The sequence below is a fragment of the Hyalella azteca genome, unplaced genomic scaffold (genome assembly GCF_000764305.2).
Source record: "Hyalella azteca isolate HAZT.00-mixed unplaced genomic scaffold, Hazt_2.0.2 contig510, whole genome shotgun sequence".
NCBI classification, from domain to species: domain Eukaryota; kingdom Metazoa; phylum Arthropoda; class Malacostraca; order Amphipoda; family Hyalellidae; genus Hyalella; species Hyalella azteca.
The window spans coordinates 68,902-96,761 of NW_025930857.1; the positions used below are offsets into that span (position 1 = coordinate 68,902).

At 38.4% G+C, this 27,860-nt stretch overlaps 3 protein-coding genes across 4 annotated transcripts in view; 2 read left to right on the forward strand and 1 right to left on the reverse strand.

Moving 5' to 3' along the window:
- The first annotated feature begins 5,849 nt into the window (after positions 1-5,849).
- Positions 5,850-11,319, forward strand: LOC108682482. 2 transcript variants are annotated; one of them, XM_018171647.2, is made up of 5 exons: positions 5,850-5,960; positions 6,306-6,403; positions 6,780-6,883; positions 10,818-10,943; positions 11,186-11,319. In XM_018171647.2, the coding sequence occupies exons 1-5, from the start codon at positions 5,911-5,913 to the stop codon at positions 11,225-11,227; spliced, it is 420 nt and encodes a 139-aa protein (XP_018027136.1). In that variant the 5' UTR covers positions 5,850-5,910; the 3' UTR covers positions 11,228-11,319. The 2 variants fall into 2 exon arrangements, with proteins under 2 accessions (XP_018027136.1, XP_018027135.1); XM_018171646.2 differs by lacking the exons at positions 5,850-5,960; positions 6,306-6,403; positions 6,780-6,883 and adding exons at positions 8,672-8,803; positions 9,488-9,585; positions 9,962-10,065.
- A 6,944-nt stretch (positions 11,320-18,263) lies between these two features.
- LOC108682480 lies at positions 18,264-20,818 on the reverse strand. Its single transcript, XM_018171644.2, has 5 exons — positions 20,689-20,818; positions 20,275-20,372; positions 19,779-19,882; positions 18,640-18,765; positions 18,264-18,397 (listed from the first exon to the last, which is right to left on the reverse strand). Exons 1-5 carry the CDS (start codon positions 20,736-20,738, stop codon positions 18,356-18,358), a joined length of 420 nt encoding a protein of 139 aa, XP_018027133.1. The 5' UTR covers positions 20,739-20,818; the 3' UTR covers positions 18,264-18,355.
- A 5,463-nt stretch (positions 20,819-26,281) lies between these two features.
- LOC125177806 (nematocyst expressed protein 3-like) overlaps positions 26,282-27,860 on the forward strand; it is a 6,607-nt gene continuing 5,028 nt past the window's right edge. The window contains exons 1-2 of the mRNA XM_047880249.1: positions 26,282-26,328; positions 27,372-27,849. Of these exons, the coding sequence (XP_047736205.1) occupies positions 26,282-26,328; positions 27,372-27,849 (525 nt within the window). The remainder of the gene's footprint in view (positions 26,329-27,371; positions 27,850-27,860) is intronic.

Below are 27,860 nucleotides of genomic sequence, written 5' to 3' on the forward strand. Positions count from 1 at the left end.
TTGAATTCCCACATGAGACTTACTCATTATAACTATACACGTGAATGTGACTGAATATTTACTTGAAATGAAGTTTTTTTCTAAGCCATAACGTGATATATGTAGACATTGTGAAGGAGTTGGCTACTAAAGCAGCTCTCGGTGCGACAATCGCAGGGAAGAGAGAGCGGTACAATAATTATTAACGCGTATCAAGGCATTTATGTTATTTGATTTTAAATAAAAAAATTCTGTTGATGTGGATTTGAAAAAATATTTTTGGATAAAAATATTTCTTCTCGTAAGAGGACGAATAATTGTCGTACTCACAATGGACGGACACAGGAATAAGAAAAATGTATAGGGTAACATGGGGCAGCGGCCCCTTATTATTTTAATCGAAATTTTTGATGAAGTTTTAATTTAAACGAAGTAGTTCTTTGTTCTGTTTAAAGTTACAACTAATGAGAAATGTATGGTGTGAATTACACGCCTACAAAGTTATTCAATGTTTAAAGCAACCTTGTTTTATGAAAATTGTCAAAATGGGCCCATTGCCCCACCCCTGGGGCAATGGGCCCATGGTCTTGGGGCAAGGCGCTCACCCCTGGTCCATGTACCCCTATTACATATTTTTTGTTTAAAAATGACAAAACAACACCTTACAGTTCAAAGGAAGAAAAATGTTATAAAATATTACATTCATACATTTATTAATAACTTGAAAAATCATATCCTTAATTTGAAAAATTAGTATTAGATGGCAGAATTTAATTGTTTATACACGTGCGATTGATGACCAGAGAATTAGTTGATTTATATTTTGAGGGAATGGAACTTTTCTTCAGATGACGGTAGATCAAAAGGCAAATTTCAGGAAGTAGTCTTTCTTTATTAACGACGTTTCATACTTATTTCCACCAAAATTTCAATGTTTAATGCTTCTTTAACTTGAAAATGAATGTTTGTTGCATTCGAAACGTCGTTAATAAAGAAAGACTACGTCCTGAAATTTGCCTTTTGATCTACCGTCATCTGAAGAAAAGTTCCATTCCCTCAAAATACAAAAATACAATTAATTTGAAAAATACATATTCGTGACTTAAAAATCTATCACTGACAGGAAAAAAATATTTCCTTGACATGAAAATATATAACCTTGGCTTGAAAAATATATCCTTGCCTTAAAAAATTCATCCTTGACATGAAAAATATTACCTTAAATAGAAAAAATATATCTACTGATCAGAAAAAACAAGGCAAGAGTCAATAACTCGATAAGGGGTCATAAATACACATAACTAGAAACTAAACCTGCTGCCTTGATGCGGCAAATCAAAAAAATCATACAATATGGAGTGTAAATTGTAATTTAAAAAACTAGTAATAGTTCATAGCTCATAGTAATAGTAATAGTTCAATAGGAGAGCCCATTGAGACAAATCTAATGAAGTATAACACAAGACTTCACCGGGGGTATTGAGCCCACCATGGGCGCTTTGCCCTGTGACACTTATGGGCCCGTTGCCCCACTATGTATCATTTCAATTTATATCGTGTCAACATTTTATTATAAAAGCTAATAGTCTAAACTTGAACTCAAAATTATTCCTATTAATATTACTTTCAAAATATAATTCGAAGTAATTTCAAAAGCTTCATCTACAGTAATCGAAAGCAGTTTTATTTAGCAGCAAAAAAACTTTTATCTCGGCTAAAACAGTTATTTGCGAATAACTTATCAATGCAAACTCTTAGCAAAACGTAAAGTGGTACACTTCATCCCAATGAAGTGTACGAGGAGTTTAGGTTAGAGAGACTGTCACAATTCAGCACTCATAGAAATATGTGAGTTTTTATCCAGAGAGCGATACACTTTTTGAGTTTATGAGGATTATTCTTATCTGTCCCAATTTGGCCGGGGTAAGAAGGCGTATCTGTGCTACGTGCAGAAAGATAGATCACTTAGGACAATTTGATGCAATGATTTTCCTTAGTGAAGAATTGCCAAAGAGATTCGTTCCTTCTGAAGCAGAAGAGGGCGAGTCATCCCTGAATTATACATTATAAGATGTTCTCTTATATAAAAGTATAAGAGTCATTCCTGAGAGCATTAAGAGACATGGCATTTCTGTAGAATCAAAAACTTTCCCCCAGTTGAAATGCGCCTTGAGCGACTTTTGGGGCAAACTTCCTCTAATGGAGGATATTTTGACTTCTATTCAAGATCGGGCTCACAAAAAGAATATAATATCTTCAACAGGATACATCTTAAGGTCCAAAAAGAACTTGCATGGATGCACTGACGTGCCCGTATACTTATTGAAGCTCCAGCGTTATCTTAGGTGTGTGCACACACCAGCTTCATCTTAGATGTGTGAGTAGGTGTGTGGATACACCAGCATATGTGTGAGTAGGTGTATGGATACACCAGCTTCATCTTAGATGTGTGAGTAGGTGTGTGGATACACCAGCTTCATCTTAGATGTGTGAGTAAGTGTGTGGATACACCAGCTTCATCTTAGATGTGTGAGTAGGTGTGTGGATACACCAGCTTCATCTTAGATGTTTGTGGATACACCAGCTTCATCTTAGATGTGTAAATGCACCAGCATCGCTGTGGATGAACGGATGCACCGCGTGGCCGTGGGCACTGCCGCTCATCCATGGATGACCGCAGTGAACTTCATCCATGGACGCGCGGATGGCATAAGGAAGGCAAATGTCAGACCAGAATGCAAGGCTTCACAAGCGTATTGCTGCCGTAGATTATTGTTCAAATGAGCGAAAAATTATTAATTCAACGAACCTTACAAAAATTAACTGAGTTATTCAAAGCTTCAACTAGAATTGAGCTCCACTGCATAACTTTAGTTGAACTGTGGTGTATAACTTAAAATAAAATTCAATATAAAACTTAAATTGAATTCCAGTATAAAACTTGAGTTGAGGAGCTCGTACAAGTTTTTCCCCAATGGTAATTTTACTGTCGAAAATGTATCATTAATATTAATGATTTAGATAAAGTTAATTAATGATTGCGAGGCGTCGTAAGCAGACGCGAGTGCTACTGTTCAATCCCGTTCGATGTTATAGCAATGAGACACGAAACTATATTAATGTTCCTACAATGTATGTTGGTATGAAAATACAGTGCATACTGCATCGGCATGAATATAAGTAAATATTTTAACGATCGCTTATTACAACGACCCATCATTAATATAATGGACCACAATAGCAGCTGTTCATTAGTTTCTTCATTAATTTTGCGAAACAAACAAGCTGGCCTTACGACTATTCGTGACTACGATTAGCTTATCAGGCTGATGGACTTAATCGTGTCCGTAATGGTTTATTTATGTTTAAATTAAAAGGTGTCCCTAAAGGTATATTTCATTTCTTTGAGATGGGTATTCTATAACTGAATATTCATGTTAATGTAATTATTTCAATAATATTTTTGTATTTAAATCACTTTTTCATATTCAGTTGGCGGAACCTGATCTAACTACAGAGACCGGGCACCATCATCCACATCCTTCTGGTTTCCATTTCATTTCAAATTCTAACTGCAAAAATTATATAAAAGGCAGTGAAATGTTAATTCTTGAGCGTTATAACATGAGATAATTTACTAGTTTGGGCTAGGAATAATCTAGTTATACCCAAGCCGTGTAGAATATAATAAGGTTTATAATTAAGAGAAGGATGCACATACCGCAAGACATGACATGAGCAAGTCACTCCAAAAGCGAAATATGGAAATAATTTGACGTAAGCGATCCCAAGCGTCCAGCACTGGGTGCTACAATACGTTATATACGCTATTATATACGTAATATACTATATTATATACGCTATTATATACGCTATATACGCGATTATACGCTACAATACGTTATTTATTTGATATAAGAGGACACTTCGGCCGCTTTTCATCCACGCGTCTAATACTCATCGTTCGCCAATTGCCGAATCCACGGCTAATGATTTTTTGACTGAAGAAAAATAACACACTTCACTTTCTTTAATGTAGTTAATCAAAACGTTCTTGATGTATTCTAGTGATGAATTAAAGATAGTCGCAATTAAAGTATCGAATCACTCCCACCGGCTTCAAAGAAACGTTTCAGTTTCAATGAGCACAAGAAAAGTTTCAGTGGCGTTGACTGAGTAGACATTACATCTCAGTGCCACCGAGAAAACTAAAAAGTTCAGTGGCACTGACCGAGTAAATTATGAAATTCAGTGAGACTGAGTAGACAACAACGTGAATGGAAACCGTTGGATTTATAAACTAAAGCTTATAGTGCAGGGTGAACGGAAGGTCAGCGGAGCTACCGCAACGTAGAAGTTTCCTGTCCGGGTAGATTATATATATAGCTCGACGGTTAGGGTCTCTCTATATTATTTATATTATTTCACTTTTTGCAATATATTATAAAACATTTCCGTGTGTCACTGGTGAAAATCTCTTCCCGACCAGATCGGGCCGGCCCGGAGTACCAACCTACAGCTAGTGACGACAAATGACGTTATGATAAATATGACAGTGATATATAGAACTAATTAAGAAATATGGCAGTAATATATAGAACTAATTAATAAATATGGAAGTAATATATAGAACTATATAATAATTATGGCAATATTAAATAGAACTAATTATAAATATGGGCAGTATTAAAAAGAACTAATTAATACGTATGGCAGTAATATATAGATCTAATTAACAGGTATGGCAGTAAAATGGAGAACTAATTAATAAGTATCTCAGTAATATATGAAACTAATTAATAAATATGGTAGTAATATATAGAACTAATTAATAAATATGGTGGTAATTTATACAACCAATTAATAAATATGGTGGTAATATATAAAACCAATTAATATGCTTTGTTATCATACAAACGAGTCTGTTTCATGGACCATATCGCGTTCTCCGATCAGAGAAAAGACCTTATGAGTCTCATTGAGCAGATAAAATCTTATCAGTCTCATCGTGCAGAAAGAATCTTACCAGTACAATCGAGCAGGAAGAATCTTACCAGTTTCATCAAGCAGAAAGAATCTTATCAGTTTCATCGAGCAGAAAGAATCTTATTAATCTAATTGAGCAAAAAGAACCTTATCAGTTTCATCGAGCAGAAAGAATCTTATCAGTTTCATCGAGCAGAAAGCATCTTATTAGTCTCATCAAGCAGAAATAATCTTATCAGTCTAAACGAGCAGAAAGAATCTTATCAGTGTCATCGAGCAGAAATTCTTCTGCTAGTGTCAGTCGTCCTCGCTCAACGACTGAGATGCAACCACACAATCACAGAGCAAACTGCTTTTGATCTTCGTTTCAGCCGATTAATCGAAATTATAATTAAAAATTTCGGCTAATAGAAAAATTAAAACTCCGGTATTCAAATTCCGATTATTATTATTAATTTCGAATTGAATTAAGATAATTTACAGTTGATAAAATTGTACAAATGTTTAGTAAAGCTAAAAATTGTTAAAATATGACATATTGTCATATCAAGTTATGATCAAAGAAGCTAAAACATTCAAGCAAGTATAAATTATTCTCAAATTACGAATAATCAATAGAACAATTGCCGCCGGAACGTGGTCTTTTCGCGTGAATATCATAACAAATGTTCTAAAAATGATGGATTTTTATCAACGACAATGATAGATAGTAGACTGGGAGAATATTACAACCTTGTCATAGAAATTAATAAATAAATTAATTGATCACTTGAATTGAGCTGAATGTCATGGGACGTTAGCTTAACGATGGCCTTGAACGACAGCCGGAGCAGCCCGGCGCGTATATAAGGAGCGCGGCACCCGCTCAGGCTGACACACGCAGCGCAACGAGGCCGGAGGCAAGACGCACTGTGAGCTCCCGTGGATAATTCGGAACAAACAAACATGATTAGTTTCGCCTTCTTCGTGCTGGTCACTACTGCTTCGGTTTACGCGTAAGTTATTGTTAATTTAAATTAGTTAGTCTAACCATAATTTTATAAATAGTTTCATGAAAAATTTCGCAATATCCCGGGAACTGTCGTCGTCACGAGTTTATACTCATGGCTATATTTTAGCCCATTATGAATTATCCCTGATTTGCTTCTTCTCAGACTAAAATAATTTAATCTGGCTCGTCCAGTAATAGATGACATTTTAATACAAAATAAATTTATCTAATTAATTTATCTACTGTAGCTAGTTATCGTGGAATGCATATCTCTAACACAAATAAAACTATTCCATTTCTTCTCTACTATTATTCGTATAATGATTTTAATGTTCCTAATTCTGCGCAGCAAGAGCGGCTGCTTGCGGGCGATAGAGGAGGTGGAGACGATGAGTGACGAAGGATGCGTGTACATGCACAGGGATGTCATGAAGGACATGAGGGAGTGTACGTAATATGATTGAAGATGTAACGTTATGTTAAATTGTGATATTCCTAAATGGTATATTTGTAAGCACGGAGTTTAACACTAGTTTATGGTGAGCGTTTTACTCAATTTAATCGTAAATGAAATAAATTATACGATAACAATTCTTTTTTATTCATGAACAGAGAATACTTGTAAATACGGAAAAAAATTCCTTATGAGTTTCCGCTGGGTATACTTTATATAATATGTGAGTATACCTCGTATAAACGTGAGTTTTATACGAGGGTCAAACTGGGTCAGATTGACCACAAAGAGCAGAAACTGCTTATATTATTTGTAACAATTCACATTAATTTCCCTGAGTGCTGCAAACTTATTTTCTGGCCCACACAGACGAGGGCTGTGCGTTGTTCAAACCCCACGCCACCTACGACAAGGAACTGTGCGACCCCATGGCTAGTGTCGTCTTCCGCTGCGTGGCTCAAAAAAGGGAATACGTGAGTGACCTAGACTTATCTAGCCTTATCTAGCCTTACCTTACCTAACCTTACCTAGCCTTCCCTAACCTTACCTGACCTTACCTAACCTTACCTAACCTTACCTAACCTTACCTAACCTTACCTAACCTTACCTAACCTTACCTAACCTTACCTGACCTTACCTAACCTTACAAGACTGAGTAGACATTACATCTCAGTGCCACCGAGAAAACTAAAAAGTTCAGTGGCACTGACCGAGTAAATTATGAAATTCAGTGAGACTGAGTAGACAACAACGTGAATGGAAACCGTTGGATTTATAAACTAAAGCTTATAGTGCAGGGTGAACGGAAGGTCAACGGAGCTACCGCAACGTAGAAGTTTCCTGTCCGGGTAGATTATATATATAGCTCGACGTTTGGGGTCTCTATATTATTTATATTATTTCGCTTATTGAAATATATTAGAAAATTTTTCTATGCATCACTGGTGAAAACTCCGAGAATTATCTCTTTTGCGCCAGAACGGACCGGCCCGGAGAACCAACCTACAGCTAGTGACGACAAATGACGTTATGATAAATATGACAGTGATATATAGAACTATTTAATTAATATGGCAGTAATATATAGAACTACCTAATAAATATGGCAGTAATATATAGAACTAATTATTAAATATAGCTGTAACATATAGAACTAAAAAATAAACATGGCAGTAATATATGGAACTAATTATCATATATGGCGGCAATATATAGAACAAACTAATATGTATATCATTCAAACGAGTTTGTTTCATGGACCATATCGCGTTCTCCAAGCAGAAAAATTACCTTTTCAGTCTCATCGAGCAGAAAGAATCTTATCAGTCTCATCGAACAGAAAGAATCTTATCAGTCTCATCGAACAGAAAGAATCTTATCAGTCGCATTGAGCAGGAAGAATCTTATCAGTCTCATCAAGCAGAACGAATCTTATCAGTCTCTTCGAACAGAAAGAATCTTATCAGTCTGATCGAGCAGAAAGAATCTTATCAGTCTCATCGAACAGAAAGAATCTTATCAGTCGCATCGAGCAGGAAGAATCTTATCAGTCTCATCAAGCAGAAAGAATCTTATCAGTCTCTTCGAGCAGAAAGAATCTTATCAGTCTCATGGAACAGAAAGAATCTTATCAGTCTCATCGAAAAGAAAGAATCTTATCAGTCGCATCGAGCAGGAAGAATCTTATCAGTCTCATCGAGCAGAAATTCTTCAGCTAGTCTCATGACTCCTGAGGCTCAGCGACTGAGACGCTACCATGGAATCTCAAAGCGAACAGCTTTTGATCTTCATTTCAGTCAATTAATGGAAATTGTAATTAAAAATTTTGGCTTGCAGAAAAATAAAAATTGTGGTATTTATTATCCGATTATTATTATTATAACCTTTAAAGTGAATTGCGATCATTTAAAGTTTGACAAAATTGTACAAATGGTCAGTAAAGCCAAAATTTATTTCCTATTGAAATAAATGGCATAATGTCATATCATCAATTCGTGATCGAAAAAGCGAAAACATTCAAGCAGGTTTAAATTTCGAGTTATGGATGCTTGGTTACGCAATTTCCATACCACAACAAATGTTCAAAATAATGATGATTTTTTTTATCAACGCCAATGATAGATACAAGATTGAAAGAATATTAAAACATTGTCTTAGAAATTAATAAATAAATTAATTGATCCGTTTAATTGAGCTGAATGTAATGGGACGTGAGACGACAGCCGGAGCAGCCCGGCGCGTATATAAGGAGCGCGGCACCCGCTCAGGCTGACACACGCAGCGCAACGAGGCCGGAGGCAAGACGCACTGTGAGCTCCCGTGGATAATTCGGAACAAACAAACATGATTAGTTTCGCCTTCTTCGTGCTGGTCACTACTGCTTCGGTTTACGCGTAAGTTATTGTTAATTTAAATTAGTTAGTCTAATCATACTTTTATACATAGTTTCATGAGAAATTTTGCAATATCCCGGGAACGGTCGTCGTCACGAGTTTAAACTCATGGCTATACAGTATTTTAGTCCATTATGAATGTAGGAATATCTAGGATCAAATCAGAATATTTTGTTCAGTGTTCTTAAAAGCAGCATAAAGACTAAGAGCAAACCGTATTGTTCGATCTGACGCGATTAGAGCGGTTCGATGATTCCGTAGCACGTAGCGAACTTGGTGCCAACTTACCTTGGGGTTACGGAGGGATGTGCCCGTAGTTCAGCATCTGCAGAGGGAATCGACCGTAGAAGAGGCCAGTCCCAAACGTTGCCGCTCCTGAGCTCTTAACTAGTTCACCATCAAATTAATAATAAAACTTTCATGTGGGTAAAGCTTTTTAATTGAACCTCGGCACGGAAGATTATCACAATGAATGATCCCTGATTTGCTTCTTCTAAGACTAAAATAATATAATCTGGCACGTCCAATAGTAGATGACATTATTATACAAAATAAATTTATCTAATTCATTTATCTATTGTTGCTAGTTATCGTGGAATGCATATCTATAACACAAATAAAACAATTCCATTTCTTCTCTACTATTATTCGTATATTGATTTTAATGTACCTTATTTTGTGCAGCGAGAGCGGCTGCTTGCGGGCGATAGAGGAGGTGGAGACGATGAGTGACGAAGGATGCGTGTACATGCACAGGGATGTCATGAAGGACATGAGGGAGTGTACGTAATATGATTGAAGATGTAACGTTATGTTAAATTGTGATATTCCTAAATGGTATATTTGTAAGCACGGAGTTTAACACTAGTTTATGGTGAGCGTTTTACTCAATTTAATCGTAAATGAAATAAATTATACGATAACAATTCTTTTTTATTCATGAACAGAGAATACTTGTAAATACGGAAAAAAATTCCTTATGAGTTTCCGCTGGGTATACTTTATATAATATGTGAGTATACCTCGTATAAACGTGAGTTTTATACGAGGGTCAAACTGGGTCAGATTGACCACAAAGAGCAGAAACTGCTTATATTATTTGTAACAATTCACATTAATTTCCCTGAGTGCTGCAAACTTATTTTCTGGCCCACACAGACGAGGGCTGTGCGTTGTTCAAACCCCACGCCACCTACGACAAGGAACTGTGCGACCCCATGGCTAGTGTCGTCTTCCGCTGCGTGGCTCAAAAAAGGGAATACGTGAGTGACCTAGACTTATCTAGCCTTATCTAGCCTTACCTTACCTTACCTAGTCTTCCCTAACCTTCCCTAACCTACCTGACCTTACCTAACCTTACCTAACCTTATACCGGTAATCCAGTAGATAATGCATGAGTAATGAATGAAGATCCGTAAAATTATTGTTGCTGAGCATCACTCTATTTATCAACCCTAAAATCCGATCTCTTCACTTGCTCCTACCGTGAAATTTCTATAACATCAGTGGCTGCATTTGATGAAGAGCACAAGAGAAGAATGGACTTCTATTTGTTTATATCACATTGCAGCTAATTATTCATAATGGAATAAGCTGCGCATTTGTTCTCGAAAAGGGTTAGAAGAAAGCAAGTCATTTACTTTTGCTCTAGTTACGTTAAAATGGCACTATCCTAACAAAATTCGGTGACCGCTATGGGTTCGGTCGAATAGTCGTTACACTCGGCGAAAAGTCATTCTGCGTCTGCTTGGACAGCCGATCGAAATCAGTTTCTGGTCAGAATCTCCTTTCCGACTTTACAACAGCCTCAGAGTATGAGAAGAGTGTCATACCGAGCTAGCAAACTGCCCAGAGGCTGCCATTCACACCCTGAGCCGAAGTGGACATATATAAGCTGATTTAGATGCTCCGCGAGTCCTAGGTGGTTCCTAATTCAGAGTCGCCACCGCCTCTAAATTTTCACAGGGTAAATACATTCTATATCAGCTGAATAACACAATAACTGACTCGGCAGCTGGCTGAGGACGAAACGTTTGACGTGGTCGCCTTCAAGAGCAACGTGTTGAACAACGAGTGTGACGAAGAGCCTGAGTTTGACGTCGCCAACGAGGAGTGTGTTGGCCTCATGGACCATTTCAACGTTAGTGTTGCGTGACTAGCTAAAATATTATTAGTAAGCGGATAGATTAACTGCTTCGATATGTGTACGTTAGTATTTGGTGACTTAAGAAAATATTGTGGTTTTTAAGCGCTCACCATCATCACCTCACTCACCATCATTACCTAGCTCACCATCATCTCTTCTCTACAAATGCTCATCGAGTTGTCAACATCCCCACAAGTTTCAGTTCGTCTTCCGTCTCTCTCACGTTTGCCCCGCAGGTCGTCCTGTACGGCCGCTGCCTCGACCAGCACTTGAGCTGAGCGACGCTGCGCTCACGACTGCCAGAGCTCCGACTTCTCCTTCTGATTCTGTACGGACTAAACCTTCAGTATATAATATCAATATCCGCTTATATGTCTTTCCTTTTCCTTTTGAGCGGATTAACGGCTGAATGTTTCTGCTGTTGAAGTAAAGGAAGTCGCGGTAGATGAGAAATAAAGGAAAGAAACATGAATAATGTCAAGAGACCCTAATGGCGTTAACAAGAAACGTTAACAGAAGAATACGTAAAAGTACCGAACAACTGTAGGAGGAGTGCTTACTGAACAAAAAAGTGTTAAATTTTTCAAATATACATCATACAGAGACATAATCTTTGAGAGATGATAAGTGAATAACTTCCTTTCAAGCCAGGAAATGCTAGTATCATTAATTACTTAGCATTCCCAGTCTGCTGGGAATGCTGGCTGCACGGTACTTACAGTATAAATATATATGTACATGAAATAAAGGCTAAGTTGAACCACAAGAGGCAGTCAGGACGACACCTTTTCTTGTGATTTAACTTCACTGTCAAGAAGCATTTGCGGAGAATATATTTATAATAAAACATTTAAAAGAATTCACGGGATAGCCTCAGGTTAGCAATTTTTTGTAAATTGCGAACGGAGGAAATTGTCGATGTCGAGGAATAAATTGCATTGGCTTAAAGAATGTAATAGTTTTTAAGGTTTCATTTCCATCATTCGTGCTCTTGCCTGACCTGGCTCCAGTTGGATTCCCACATGAGACTTACTCATTATCACCATACAAGTGAATGTGATTAAATATTTACATGAAACAAAGTTTTTTAAGCCATAACATGAAATATGTAGACCTTGGGAAGGCGCGGACTACTAAAGCAGCTCTCGGTGCGACAATCGCAGGGGAAAAGAGGGCGGTACAAAAATTAACAACGCGTAGCAAGGCATTTTTGTTATGTCATTTTAAATATGAAAAAAAATTTATGTTGATTTAATAAATATTTGTGGATTTCTTCCTTGACGAGGACGAATTGTCATACTCTCAGTGGATGAACGTAGGTATAAGAAAAATTTAACTTTCTGAATCCCAGCACGAGAGAAGTTAATATATTTAGACTTATATTATCTCAGGAACATCCGTTTTAATGTTCATGTTGAAGGTACAAATCGCGGTTGATGAATTTAACAAATAGCGTCGTTTCGTTCAAATATCGATAATATGTACAATTTATCAGTAAAACGCTGGGGAAATTCTTCAACTTCAATACTCTATTATATAACGAAATAATTATATTTTTCATAGAAATGATGCTTATTATGTAATTGAAAAGAAGGGAAGGATGTCAATTGCGAAGTCCGATTCGCAAAATTATATTGAACAAATTTCTTTTAAACTAATGGAGGCTGACGCAATGAAGGTATTATACCATGGACAAACATGGTATTCATGACATAAGAGGGTAATATGGTATGCATGGTACAATAGGATATTATGGTATGCATGACACATAAGCAAAAAAGGCACGTGCAAAATAATATTTAGATAGTTATTCACAGACACGGGCACAACTTACCATTCAAGTGTCCTCCATTTACCTTCGGAAAATCGGCGAAGAGGTAATTGTGTTTTAAACCCGTTGGCTAGAAAAATACCTAGCATGTTAACTTTGAAAGTTCTTCTCTTCGCGTCCCTCAGAGCGTGCGTGAGGCCGCTCCATCGTGCCCGTGCCTGGGAATAATTATTTAAATATTAAGTCGCACATGCCTTCTTTGCTTATGTGTCATGCATACCATATCACCGTATTGGACAATACATACAATATTACCGTGTTGAACCATACATACCATATTACTGTGTTGTGTCACGCATATCACAATACCATATCGTGCTATATTACCGTATTGTACCACGTATACCATAATATCCTATTGGACCATACATACCATAATATCCTATTGCGCCTTACATACCATATTACCCTCTCATTTCATGAATACTATATTTGTCAATGGTATAATACCTTCGTCGCATCAGCCTCCATAGTTTAAAAGAAAAGTGGTCAATCAAATTTAGCGTCCCAGACTCCAGAATTGACATTCTTCCCATCTTTTCAATCACATCATAAGCATCATTTATATGAAAAATGTCAGTATCCAATAATATTGCAGTTAAAGAATTTACCTAACATTTTACTGATAAATTTTAAATATTATCGATATTTGAACAAAACAACGGTATAGTTAAATTCATCAACCGTCATTTGTACCTTCAACATGGAACATTATAACGGATGTTCCTGAGATAATATATGTCTAAATATTTTAACTTCTCTCGTGCTGAGAGTCGGAAACTTACAGTGGAGAAAATAAGTATTTGTCAGTCATCAATTGTGCAATTTCTCCCACTTAAAAAGATGAGAGAGGCCTGTAATTGACTCCATAAGACCTCAACTTTGAGAGACAAAAACAAAATGTGAAAAAATATGAGAAAACCATTTTGTCGGACTTTTTAAGAATTTATTTGCAAATAATGGTCGAAAATAAGTATTTGGTCACCTACAAACGAGCAATATTTCTGTCTGTCACAGCCCTGTAACTTCTTTTTTAAGAGACTTCATTTTCCCCCACTCATTACCTGCATTAATGGAACCCTGTTGTGTCCGGTGTCAATCTGGCGTCTCATTATAACCATTATATTGTATATAATTGAGACGTAATATTCACTTGATCTTATAGAGATTGAGGACGAGTCAACATCAGGTAGACACGTGATAGATCACGCGATCAAGACCTTAGTTGTGGGCGGAAGTGAGAAAGCTATATAAGGGCAAGCAACCTTAAGTAAGGCCCCCGCAGTAGTCGATAAGCGCTCACGATGTAGCGTGTCGGTTGAGTCTCCGACCTTACGGTCGACGCCGTAGCTTATAACCTCTGTATCGTAACTCTGCATTACCACCCTGTATAAAAGATACGTTATCTGTACTGATGTGTCTTACTTACCCCTCACTTATTAGTCAACGAACCCGATCCTCAGTTAGAGCTTAATATAATGAGCTCCAGTAATGAGTGCAACCTCTCACAGTTGGAGTCGTTAACAGTATGAAAGACACCTGCCCACAACCTCAAACATTCACATAAATAAATTCTTTAAAAGTACGCTAAAATGGTTTTCTCAATATTTTTTTCACATTTTGTCTCTCATAGTTCAGGTCTTATGATGTCAATTGCAGGCCTCTCTCATCTTTTTAAGTGGGAGAAATTGCACAATTGGTGACTGACTAAATGCTTATTTTCCCCACTGTAAGTTGTTCTTATTCCTATGTCCATCCACTGAGAGTACGACAATTCGTCCTCGTAAAGGAAGATATATTTTTTATCCACAAATATTTATTAAATCGACATAAAAAATCATATTTAAAATCACATAACAAAAATGCCTTGCTACGCGTTGTTAATTTTTGTACCGCTCTCTCTTCCCCTGCGATTGTCGCACCGAGAGCTGCTTTAGTAGTCCGCGCCACCCCAATGTCTACATATTTCATGTTATGGCTTAAAAAAAACTTTGATTCAAATAAATATTTAATCACATTCACGGGTATAGTTATAATGAGTAAGTCCCACGTGGGAATCCAACAGGAGCCAGGTCAGGTAAGAGCACGAATGATGGCACGAAGCCTTAAAAACTGTTACATTTTTTAAGCCAATGCAATTTAAGTTAGGGAATATTATAAATTTATTCATATTTCTTAGCAACAATTTCTCCATTTTCATTTATACTTTTCTGTTCCGCAAATTAGGTTTTATATGCTTTCAGGATTTTAGTCATTCATGTTATAGGTACGCGCTGGTAAGGACTACCACCCGGCACAACGCAATTGTACATAACCACTATTTGAAGTAAATGGGTTATAATTTTTTCTTTTAAATAAGTACCAACCTGCAAGACAGTGTTTGAGTTAGAAGAGCGGTAGTCCCCCAGCATAATTGGTGCCGTGACCTCAAGGTTATATTGTCTAGTGTCAGTGTAATATTGTATTTTGTATACCGGCCTGCCCTCCGTCGTGTTTTGATTCAACTGCTCTTCTATCATGGCCGAGCCTACCATACTTGGAAGAGACGTACCTGTATGTACGCAAGAACAGGAAGATTTTATAGTCGAGAACATTGAATACATGAGCACGTTCCTAGAGAATCTACAAGACAATCAGAATTACCTTTCGACACTGATTGAAGTGAATCTTAAGAATTTTATGAAGAAATTGTCAACATATGTAGATTTTTTGCCCGTGTGCACAGCTCTTGCACCTGTCAAGAATTTTAAAGCACAGCACGAGCCCCTGAAGATGTCAGCAGAAAGGCCGCGTCAAGTTTTCCGAAAACCTCGGTTGGTGCCTCTCAATGAGCAGGGCCGCTCTCGACCGTTCGACACAGATCCTGTATGAGTATCTGCATGTGGACCAGCAAACTAGTGAAGATGTCATCTGCAACTACTGTCATCGTGTTGGACACTTGAGTCTCAATTGTCGTTCGCGTCTCGGCCTGTGCTTCGTTTGTGGAGGCAGTGGACATTTCATTTGAAGCTGCCCTCAACGTCGAGAGGTTCATCGGTACGGAGAGCCAACATCTACAGTATTTCTAAACCATTTTAAGTATGCAATCAATCGCGGGATTCAAATATAAGAGATGCACCGGTTAACCTTGATTTGTCTAAAAATCTATATTTAACGCCCGATAATAATGATCATGTACTTGAAAACTGTGTATAGATGCCTGATTCAGAAGTATCAGCTTTCGATCGCGTGAATAATTTTAATGTGTACACCTTGAATGTAGAAACTTTATCGGATAGGAGAGCGAGTGTAAAGATTCTGGTGTTGCAGCTGATGTAAATGTGTCTAAAAATTTCGATGATAATCAGGCTGACGATAACTGTCCAGTAGTTCCTGCTACAAAGTTCATTTTAGATTTGAGAGAGTAATTTTATGACCTGAAAGCCAGAATTTTTTTTTGCAGCAAACGTTGTCGAATACATCTCGCACGGAAATTCATGACAGTTCCTCTAGCAGCAAGACTCTTTGAATAGTTGGAAGTAGAGGAAAATACGAAGTATCTGGTCCAACGAAACTCAGAGCCCGTACATGAAGCAGTTATTTTCCCGCCTGAAATATCGAGTCAAACCTAGCCGATTCATGATAGTCAGGATTGTTCATTTAGCCATGTAAATGATAGTTTCTTGCTGTGATTAAGAACAGGCTTAGATGGTCCAGGAGGAAATTGTACAACGCATTGCAACTGTTTCACGATTACTGACTTGAAGACGTCTATGATGTGGGAGCACAGTCGTGGACCAAAAATATAACTTATAAACAAGCCCTGGCGCCAACGCCTGCCCTCATAATGCAATAACTATACTCAGCCTCACACCCAAGAAGCAGCGAGTAACTGAGTCATCCCACCACACCAACTTCAACTCACAGCTGCCTCTCTCCACAACCTGCTACATCAAATAGTCAATTGCCAACAGGTCCTACTCCACAGAATTGCATCCCATTAAAACTATGCTTGAACATTTAGGTTACGTGAGATCGGGTATCAGAGGTTACAAAGCATTTAATGGTAAAAATCGTTCATGGCACAGGTGTTTTGAGAGCTCTAATCCGAATAGGAACTGTGACTTCGAAGCAGAGGCGTCTGATATAGTGCCCTACCTGGTAATTGTGGAAGGATATGTAAATGTCTAGTTGTGCCCGATCACAAGATATTGCTCCTGAATACCCGAATATACATAGAACTATAGAATGTGGTACTAATAATTGGTAATTAAGGGCTTGGCATTGTCGATGTTAAATGAATATTATTTTACTTTTTGGGCAGTATATAGGTTCATCTCCATAGCAATAATATTTACCCTAACAGCCCATTTTTGCATTTTAGTAAGCATTCTGAATGATCTCGTCGACTTGATTGTAAGAAGTTTACAATGATTGCCAAGTGTGATATATAATACTTACTAATAATATATGTTCATCCCTGTGCGGTATAGAAAATGTTTAACGTGAAGTGATGAATGAATCCTAAAAATCTAATGCTAAAATTATATCTTGTCTTAAAGCTCTAATATTGCATAATAAATAATCCTTGTATACCGAAGAATATTGACGTGAGGTATAGGCTGTAGGTATTAGAAAAATGTAAAGTTTAGATTTAAAGTTAATGGCAGTGATTTGTTTGATGGAATAAGGCGTTAAATTTGTATTATTTTTGGTTTTATTTTCGGAAACCTGTTTTCTGGGATTGTAAATACTTGTGTATATATATTTTAAATTTTGTAAATATCTAAGTCCCGAAGTGTCGGGATTTGAAGTGCAATACTAGCAATTGCACGTAGTGGGGGGCAATGTTAGGGAATAGTATAAATTTATTCATATTTCTTAGCAACAATTTTTCCATTTTAATTTAGACTTTTCTGTTCCGCAAATTAGGTTTTGTATGCTTTCAGGATTTTATTCATTCATGTTATAGGTACGCGCTGGTAAGGACTATACCACCCGGCACAACGCAATTGTACATAACCAGTATTTGAAGTAAAAGGGTGATAATTTTTTCTTTCAAATAAGTACCAATCTGCAAGACAGTGTTTGAGTTACAAGAGAGGTAGTCCCCCAGCAGTGGTTCAACTAAGCCCTTATTTCATGTATATATATTGTAAATACTGTGCAGCAAGTATTCCCCGCAGACTGGGAAAGCTAATTAATTAATGATACTAGCATTTCCTGGCTTGAAAGGAAGTTATTCACTTATCATCTCAAAAAGATTATGTCCCTGTATGATGTATATTTGAAAAATTTCACACTTTTTTGTTCAGTAAGCACTCCTCCTACAGTTGTTCGGTACTTTTACGTATTCTTCTATTAACGTTTCTTGTTAACGACATTAGGGTCTCTTGACATTATTCATGCTTCTTTCCTTTATTTCTCATCTACCGCGACTTCCTTTACTTCAACAGCAGAAACATTCAGCCGTTAATCCGCTCACAAGGAGAAGGAAAGACATATAAGCGGATATTGATATTATATACTGAAGGTTTAGTCCGTACACAATCAGAAGGAGAAGTCGGAGCTCTGGCAGTCGTGAGCGCAGCGCCGCTCAGCTCAGGTGCTGGGCGAGGCAGCGGCCGTACAGGACGACCTGCGGGGCAAACGTGAGTGAGACGGAAGACGAACTGAAACTTGTGGGGATGTTGACAACTCGATGAGCATTTGTAGAGAAGAGATGATGGTGAGCTAAGTAATGATGGTGAGTGAGGTGATGATGGTGAGCGCTTAAAAACCATAATATTTTCTTAAGTCACCAAATACTAACGTACACGTATCGAAGCAGTTAATCTATCCGCTTACTAATAATATATTAGCTAGTCAAGCAACACTAACGTTGAAATGGTCCATGAGGCCAACACACTCCTCGTTGGCGACGTCAAACTCAGGCTCTTCGTCACACTCGTTGTTCAACACGTTGCGCTTGAAGGCGGCCACGTCAAACGTTTCGTCCTCAGCCAGCTGCCGGGTTAGTTATTGAGTTATTCAGATGATATAGAATGTAATTATAGGTGCAATTTTAACGTAACTTGAGGGAAAGTCAGTGAATTTCTCTATTCAAAGATTTTTTGCGAGCGAAATGCGCATTTTTTTCCAGTATGAAGGATTAGCTGCATTTTGATATAGATGAAATTAAACTCCATTATTTTTATTTTCTTATGCTCTTCATCAAATGCAGCCATTGCTGTTATAGAAATTTCAGGGCAGGATCAAGTAAAGAGATCGGATTTTAGTGTTGATAAATAGAGTGGTGCTCAGCAACAGTTTACGGATCTTCATTCATTACTCATGTGATCTCTACTGGATTACCGGTATAAGATTACTAGATTAGGTAACGTTAGGTAAGGTCAGGTAAGGTTAGGTAAGGTTAGATAAGGTTAGATAAGGTTAGATAAGGTTAGGTAAGGTTAGGTAAGGTTAGGTAAGGTTAGGTAACGTTAGGTAAGGGCATGTAAGGTTAGATAAGGTTAGGTAAAGTTAGATATGGTTAGATAAGGATAGGTAAAGTTAGGTAAGGTAAGATTAGGTAAGGTTAGGTAAGGCTAGGTGAGGTTAGGTAAGGTTAGGTTAGGTAAGGTTAGGTAACGTTAGGTAAAGGCAGGTAAGGTTAGGCAAGGTTAGATAAGGCTAGGTAAGGTTAGATAAGGTTAGATAAGGATAGGTAAGGTTAGGTTAGGTTAGGTTAGGTTAGGTTGGGTTAGGTTAGATTAGGTAAGGTTAGGTAAGGTTAGGTAAGGTTAGATAAGGTTAGATAAGGTTAGGTAAGGTTAGATAAGGTTAGATAAGGATAGGTAAGGTTAGGTAAGGTAAGATTAGGTAAGGTTAGGTAAGGTTAGGTTAGGACAGGTAAGGTTAGGACAGGTAAGGTTAGGACAGGTAAGGTTAGGTGAGGTTAGGCAAGGTTAGGCAAGGTTAGGTACGGTTAGGTAAGGTTAGGTAGGGTTAGATAAATTAGGTAAGGCTAGGTCACTCACATAGTCCCATTTTTTAGCCACGCAGCGGAAGACGACACTAGCCATGGGGTCGCACAGTTCCTTGTCGTAGGTGGCGAAGGGTCTGAACAACGCGCAGCCCTCGTCTGTGTGGGCCAGAAATCAAGTTAATTAGCATACACACAGAGAAATTAATGTGAATTATTCCAAATAACCAAACACTTTTTGCTCTCTGAACTCCACCTGACACAGTTTGTTCCGTGTCACTATATAGGACATAATTGGCCCTCGCATAAAACTCGATTTTTATACTAGATACTCTCGGCAGAGACTCACGAGGATATAGTTTTTATGTGTGTTTAAGAGTATTCAGGGGGAACTTGGTTCATGAATAAAAAATAAATTGTCATCGTATTATTTCATTAAATTAAAATTAAATTGAATAAAACGCCCTCCATGAACTCCCCTTTCTGGCAAAAATATCCTTCATTAATATCACAATTTAATATTACGGTACGTCATGAATTATGTTACATACTCTTCAAGATGTCCTTCATGACGTCCCTGTGGAAGTACACGCATCCTTCGTCACTCATCGTCTCCACTTCCTCTATCGCCCGCAAGCAGCCGCTCTCGCTGCACAGAATTAAGCACATTAAATTCATTATATGGATAATAGTAGAGAAGAAACGTAATATTCCATGATAACTAGCTAAGATAGATAAATTAATTAGATAAATTTTTTTATAAAAATGTCTTCCTTTATTGGACGTGCCAGATTATATTATTTTAGTCCAAGAAGAAGCAAATCAGGGATCGTTCATTGTGGAATAAAATATAGCCATGAGTTTAAACTCTTGACATCGACCGTTCCCGTGACATTGCGGCAGTTCTTCATGAAACTACTTATTGAATTATGATTAAACTAACTTATTTTATTAACATAACTCACGCGTAAGTCGAAGCAGTAGTGACCAGCACGAAGAAGGCGAAACTAATCATGTTTGTTACGAATTATCTACGGGAGCTCACAGTGCGTCTTGACTCTTGCCCCGTTGCGCTGCGTGTGTCAGCCTGAGCGGGTGCCGCCCTCCTTATATACGCGCCGGGCTGCTCCGGCTGTAGTTCAAGGCCATCGTTAAAGCTAACGTCCCATGACATTCAGCTCAATACAAGTGATCAATTCATTTATTTATTTGCATGTCTGGGTTTTAATTATTCTACCAATCTAGTATCTATCATTAGCGTCGATAAATACAGCAATCATTTTTTGAACATTTGTTATGATATTCGGGAGAAATGTTGTAGCTTCTTCGATCACGAATTGATATGACAATATGTAATTTTTCAACGAAATTAAATTTTATCTCTACTGATCATTTGTACAATTTTTTAAACTTTAAATGATCTCAATGCACGTTGGAATTAAATATAATAATCGGATACTAATACAACAATTGCAATTTTTCTGTGAGCCGAAATTTTTAATTACAACTTGCATTAACCGACTCAAATGAAGATCAAAAGCAGTTAGCTGTGTGCATGTGTGGTAGCGCCTCGGTCGTTGAGACTCATGAGTCATAACTGAGACTAGCAGAGAATTTCTGCTCGATGAGACCGTTAAGATTCTTTCCACTCGATGAGACTGATAATATTCTTTCTGCTCGATGAGACTGATAAGATTCTTTCTGCTCGATGAGACCGATAATATTCTTTCTGCTCGATGAGACCGTTAAGATTCTTTCCACTCGATGAGACTGATAATATTCTTTCTGCTCGATGAGACTGATGAGATTCTTTCTGCTCGATGAGACTGATAAGATTCTTTCTGCTCGATGAGATTGATGAGATTCTTTCTGCTCGATGAAACTGATAAGATTCTTTCTACTCAATTAGACTGATAAGGCCTTTTTTCTGCTCGGCGATCGCGATACGGTCTATGAAACAGTCTCGTTTCAATGATAAACTTATCAATTGTTTCCATATATTACTGCCATATTTATCAATTGGTTATATAATATTACTGTCATACATATTAATTAGTTCTATACATTGCTGTAATACTTATTAATTAGTTCTATATATCACTGCCGTATTTATCATAACGATATTTGTCGTAACTGTTGGTAGCTTGGTTCTCAGAGCCGACCCCTGTTAGGCAAAAAAGATCATTCTTTGAGTTTTCACCAGTGATACACAGTAAAGTTTTCTTAAATATTTCACAAAAGGAAATTAGATTGATAATAGAAAGAGACCCCAACAGTTAAAATGTACATAATCTACCCGTGGACAGGAAAATTTTACATCGCGGTAGCTCTTTTGGCCCTCCGATCACCCCACACCATAAGCTTTTGTTTATAAATCCCATGGCTTCCATTCACGTTGTTGTCTGCTCAGTCTTACTGAATTTCATAATTTACTTAGTCAGTGTCACTGACACGTTATTTTCTATTCATTCAGTGCCACTGAACTTCTTAGTTTTCTCAGTGGCACTGAGATGTCATGTCGTTCTATAATGTGCGCGTACTTGCTGTTAGAAGAAGAAATTAAGTGGTAACCAGAATATCAATGTGAATGATGGTGCCCAATCTCTGTTGTGAGTTCAGGTCCAGTCAACTGAATAAAAACGGGATTTGAATACAAAAATACCGTTATTTTATTAACATGAATATTCAGTTTTAGAATACCGATCTCAAAGAAATGAAATAAACCTCTACGGACACCATTAAGTCCATCAGCCTGATAAACTTAACTTAGTCACGAATAATCGTTCGGGCGGCTTGTTTGTTTCACAAAATTGATGAAGAAACTAATGAACAGCTGCTATTGTGGTCCTTTATATTAACGATGGGTCGTTGTAATTATCTATCGTTAAAATATTTACTTTTATTCATGCCGATACAATATGCACTTTATTTTCTTCCAACACACATTGTAGGAACATTAATCTATATCGTGTTCGTGTCTTATTGCTATAACATCGATCGAATTAGATTGAGCAGCAGCACTCACGTCTGCTTAATTACGAAGCCTCGCAATCATTAACCAGCTCTAAGTCATTAACATTAATGATATATTTTATGATAGTAAAATTTGCATTGGAAAAAACTTGCACGAGCTCCTTAACTAAAGCTACAATTGAGTTCAACACAAGTTTTACATTGGAGTTTAAAATGAGTTTTACGTTGAATTTCACTTCAAGTTTTACATTGCAGTTCAAATCACGTTATGCAATGGAGTTCAACTAAAGCAGTGGTTCCCAAATTTTTTCAGACTGGCGCCGCCTTTGGCTCCCCAGTGAATCTCTACTCCCCCCCCCCCCTCCGACAGACACATATAAAAACAAACGCCTCTTTCTTGATATTTATTACGCTGCAATTTTAAAAGAAAAAGGTCAAACAAAAATGTGTATTTCACAAATAGAACACCATTTAGTAAACTAATATATATTATTACAATTTTAACTGTTGCAAAACTAGAAATTCAAGACGGCTCGGACAAATTTACGGCCGGACTCGGGGCCGGTCTCGCAGCCGGTCTCACGGCCAATCTCCAAATTCAGTGACCAAGGAATATCTCCCAAACAAATAAATGAACGCAGCTCGATACAATTTGGAACACGTATTCATTAGGACCTAAGGATGATTTTAGTTCGTGAAAAATGTTACAATTTCACCTTCATTCGGGAGTTTTATGGCGATATGGGCTGAAAATAGCAGAGATCAAAGAATTTCTTCCAAACTACTGAACAGATTCATACGAAATTTTGAATATAAATTCCTAACTACCAAACGCTGATTTTTAGCTCGTAGCTCGTAAAAATTTATTCGAGTCGAAGTCATGTTCAGCACGTGTTGTGTAAAAATCGTCAAACAAACGTACGAACTTCTGACTTCGCCTTCGCGGACTGCCGCCCCCTACTACCCCTTTCTTCCCCCCAGATCTTTCCACCGTCACAGAGGGGCGATATCGCCCACTTTGGGAACCACTGAACTAAAGTAGTGCAGTGGGGCTCAATTCTAGTTGAAGCTTTGGATAACATACGAAATTTTATCAAGGTTCTTTGAATTATTAATTTTTCCCTCATTTTAGAACATTACGGCAGCAATACACTAGTGACGGACATGCATTCTGGTCTGACATTTGCTTTCCTTATGCCATCCCCGCATCCTTCGATGAAGTTGTGAGCTGGCAGTGTCCACGGCACTCGATGCATCCATTCATCCACAGCGATGCTGGTGCATTCACACGTTCAAGATAACGCTGGTGTATCCGCACATTTAAGATAACTTGGTATAGCCGCACATCTAAGATAACGCTGGAGCATCTATGAGTTCAAGGACACGTTGTTGCATCCATGCAAGTTCTTTTTGGGCCTTGAGATGTATCCTATTGAAGATATTTTATCATTTTTGTGACCCCAACCATGAATAGAAGTCATAATATCCTTCGTTAGAGCAAATTTGCCTCAAAATTCGCTCAAGGCGCATTTCAACTGGAGGAAAGCCTTTTTAAATGTTCAGAAATGCCATGTCTCGTGATGCTATTAGGAATGACTCTTATAATTTTTTCAAAGTCGCCCTCCTCTGCTTTAGAAGAGACGAATCTTTTTGACAATTCTTCACTAAGGAAAATCATTGCATCACATTGCCTAAGTGATCTACTTTCTGCACGTAGCACAGATACGCCCTCTTAGACGGCCATATTGGGACAGCATAACCCTCATAAACACATAATTAAGTGTATCGTTCTATGGACAAAAACTCACACATTTCTATGAGCGCTGAATTGTGAGTCTCTCTATCCTTTCCCTTAACGAGCAACCTTTTCTATGAAGAAGCGTGTTAACTTACATATATAAATATATATATTAACTTTAATATGTATTAGCTTATTAACTTTAACTTACATATGCATATGTCGCGCCGAAATCGCAGAATTGCCGATTCCGTAGAATCAGCATTTCGTTGCTGATTCAGAAAATCGTACGTTAGAGTTAGAAGACAAATCGACAGTTAGACTTAGAAATATTAGGTCTAGTACGGTCAAGTTCCTTTATATTTAAATATTTAAAAAGAAAATAACTTGGCTGAATGGCCTAACCCCAAATTTTCTATAGGATAGAAATGCTGATTCTACAGAATCGGTAAACTGGCTGCCGGCTCCATAGAATCGGCAATTCCGCGATTTAGGCACGACACATACATATGTATAGCTTTACCACTAAAATCCTTGTTAAATTAGGTAACACTTAGATACATGGCATTTAATTTAAATATGCATAAAAAATTACCCAAACCCTCAGGTAGGGTCGCCCGTTACCATTCGAAGTGATAAATGTAGTTTTTTCCCTCAATTTAACTCGCTTCATATCAACCATAAAAAGTTTAGCAATAACAGACAGAAACAGATCGATCAACTGGAACACATCACCAAAATGCGGTGCCGGTTGGTAGACCATTCATTGCACGTCATTGTAGACCTTTCATTACAATCCATTCACTATAAACCATTCGTTGTAGACTGTTCACTTTAGAGCACCTATTTTTAAGAACATTAATTGTTTGTACACCATTTATTTAAGACCATTCATTTAAAACATTCTTCTAAGCATAAATACAGGAGTTCAACTGTAAATTAAAACCAATTTGAACAATAAAAAATATATACCAAGACTTTATCGTACACATAAGTCGTCGTTCGTCATGCTCACAAAGAAATTAATAGTTTTTGATAAAGTTAGGTATGAAGGAAAGTTTGTTTTCGAGCGTTGGTTGCGGGCGTAAACAAACTTTATTGCTGCAGCCCTCGGCGCCTCCAACGCCTGAGCCTCAGCTCACACAGAAAAGCTGACGCGTCCGGAAAATGTTGACCTACGTGCGGCCATCTTGTTCCTTATTGAGGATTATTGGCGGATCGAAGACGGCCGCCCTCTGCCTGGCTAATGCCTAAATTTTCTAAAGCTGTTGGTGAATAAAATACGGCCGCCCTTAGTGCATCCAAGGCTTACTTATCAAAGGCCGTCGGTGAATTAAGGACGGTGGATCTCTACCCAACCAACGCAACGACATGTGCGTGGCTATGAAAAAAACAAGGTGGATAGATAGATTGGCCAGCAGAGTCCAGAATGGCGAGCAAACTACAGACTTTCAAGTAGCGTCCAGACTATCCAGTAAAGTCCAGACTGACCAGCACCCTCTAAATACCTTCTATCCAACGACCTGCACCGCCAAAGACCTGCATCCCACCCTACGACCAACCCTCAAGTTACCCGCCCTGTCGTCCTCTGGTCACGCCGGCCGCGGCGCCGAAATGCTGAGGCGCGGCGGCCGCCATAACAAGGCCGTCGTACATTCCGCCGCTCCGGAAGCTGCAGGCGCCGTCTAACGGCCACCAAGTCTCCGCTTTGGGGGACTTTTAAAGGACTTTGGAAGGATTTTTCTATGGGAAAAGACCCCTTAACTCTTGATGCAAGGAGCGCTACAAAAATCTGCCCCCACTTTTGCTCGAGCTATTCTTAAACTTGAAGCATGAGCTTTTACGGAATGTCCGTAGAGTTTGGCGTATGGTCGGTGCCAGATATCGGTAAAAGGCATGAATATTTTGATATTCAGTTTAACCAATGTTGCTGGGGTCACCCAGGTTCGGCCAGCCGTACTTATAGTACTTTAACGTGGACCCCAACAAAGGCTTGCAATAAAAGACACTTCGGAAACCACTCTCTTGAATATGTAGTTCCAAAACTCTCCTAAAGAAAAAAAGAACAAAGAATAAATAACCTGAACTAACATATAAACGAACAAAAGATAAAGTATGAACAAACCTTCTCATGAATTAACTAATCTAACTTTACAGAATATAACAGAATAAAGAACATCTCGTAATAACCACAAAATGTAATACACAGGAACAAACAAATAACCGAGTTAAAACACACCTTGACTCTGTGGGTTCAAATGCGGGACTGACTAGGACGGACTAAAATCTACAGATTTAACTTCCGCATTTCTAAACTGAAAACTAAAATTACAAAAATACAAAATTATAAAATACTAAATTCTAATTCCCTAACAATATTTTCTATATCGACGCAAGGTGTAAGTAAATTGAATTTCGGATGAAAGCTTGATGAATGTTCGGGATTGAATATTCTTTACCATGACATGTTGCTGGATTTTGTTGCAGATATTATTTAATTAATTTGAAGCCCATTTAGTCAGAGTTTGAGATTCAATATTTTCTCGATCAATCATAAGCCGATTTTCTTCATAAGTCGATTTTCTTCATCTGTGAATAAATAAGTGACGAGTCTAAATTTACTTATAAACAAAGCATTCATTGTTTTTTAATGAAATTCATTATGCACTTTGAAATAGCATTTCCTTAATATAAATTTCTACAACAAAATACGGCAGTGAAGGCTCTTCTTTCTCACCAGTTTGGCCGCAACACCCAGAAAAATTGAGAGACTTTGTCCGAATAGCAGTTCACATCTTTTCCTTGTGTGGGCCATCTTGACCCAGTTCTGCTCTGCAAAATGCGTATCATTACTACATGCAGAAAGTGTCGCAATTTGGACAATATTACTCGTTCATTTTTTGAGTTAAGGTCTTCTATTTTGGCCTACATTGCCAGACCTTCACCAGAGAGCTACTGCAGCGCCCTCAGTCCTCAGGGCCCAGGCTCCTGCAGCGCCCTCAGTCCTCAGGTCCCAGGCTCCTGCAGCGCCCTCAGTCCTCAGGGCCCAGGCTCCTGCAGCGCCCTCAGCCCTCAGGGCCCAAGCTCCTGCAGCACCCTCAGCCCTCAGGGCCCAGGCTCCTGCAGCGCCCTCAGCTCTCAGGGCCCTAGCTCCTGCAGCGCCCTCAGCCCTCAGGGCCCCAGGCTCCTGCAGCGCCCTCAGCCCTCAGGGCCCAGGCTCCTGCAGCGCCCTCAGCCCGCAGGGCCCCAGGCTCCTGCAGCGCCCTCAGCCCTCAGGGCCCAGGCTCCTGCAGCGCCCTCAGCCCTCAGGGCCCAGGCTCCTGCAGCGCCCTCAGCCCTCAGGGCCCAGGCTCCTGCAGCGCCCTCAGCCCTCAGGGCCCAGGCTCCTGCAGCGCCCTCAGCCCTCAGGGCCCAGGCTCCTGCAGC

What these genes read in the sequence shown, in the direction of transcription:
- LOC108682482 (XM_018171647.2), top strand. Translation starts at nt 5,911, where the DNA reads ATGATTAGTTTCGCCTTCTTCGTGCTGGTCACTACTGCTTCGGTTTAC. An exon ending in ACTACTGCTTCGGTTTACGC is followed by an intron (nt 5,961 to 6,305) that starts GTAAGTTATTGT and finishes AATTCTGCGCAG; the next exon opens with CAAGAGCGGCTGCTTGCGGG. An exon ending in GCCTCATGGACCATTTCAAC is followed by an intron (nt 10,944 to 11,185) that starts GTTAGTGTTGCG and finishes TTTGCCCCGCAG; the next exon opens with GTCGTCCTGTACGGCCGCTG.
- LOC108682480 (XM_018171644.2), bottom strand. Translation starts at nt 20,738, where the DNA reads ATGATTAGTTTCGCCTTCTTCGTGCTGGTCACTACTGCTTCGACTTAC. An exon ending in TGGCTAAAAAATGGGACTAT is followed by an intron (nt 18,766 to 19,778) that starts GTGAGTGACCTA and finishes CTAACCCGGCAG; the next exon opens with CTGGCTGAGGACGAAACGTT. An exon ending in GCCTCATGGACCATTTCAAC is followed by an intron (nt 18,398 to 18,639) that starts GTTAGTGTTGCT and finishes TTTGCCCCGCAG; the next exon opens with GTCGTCCTGTACGGCCGCTG.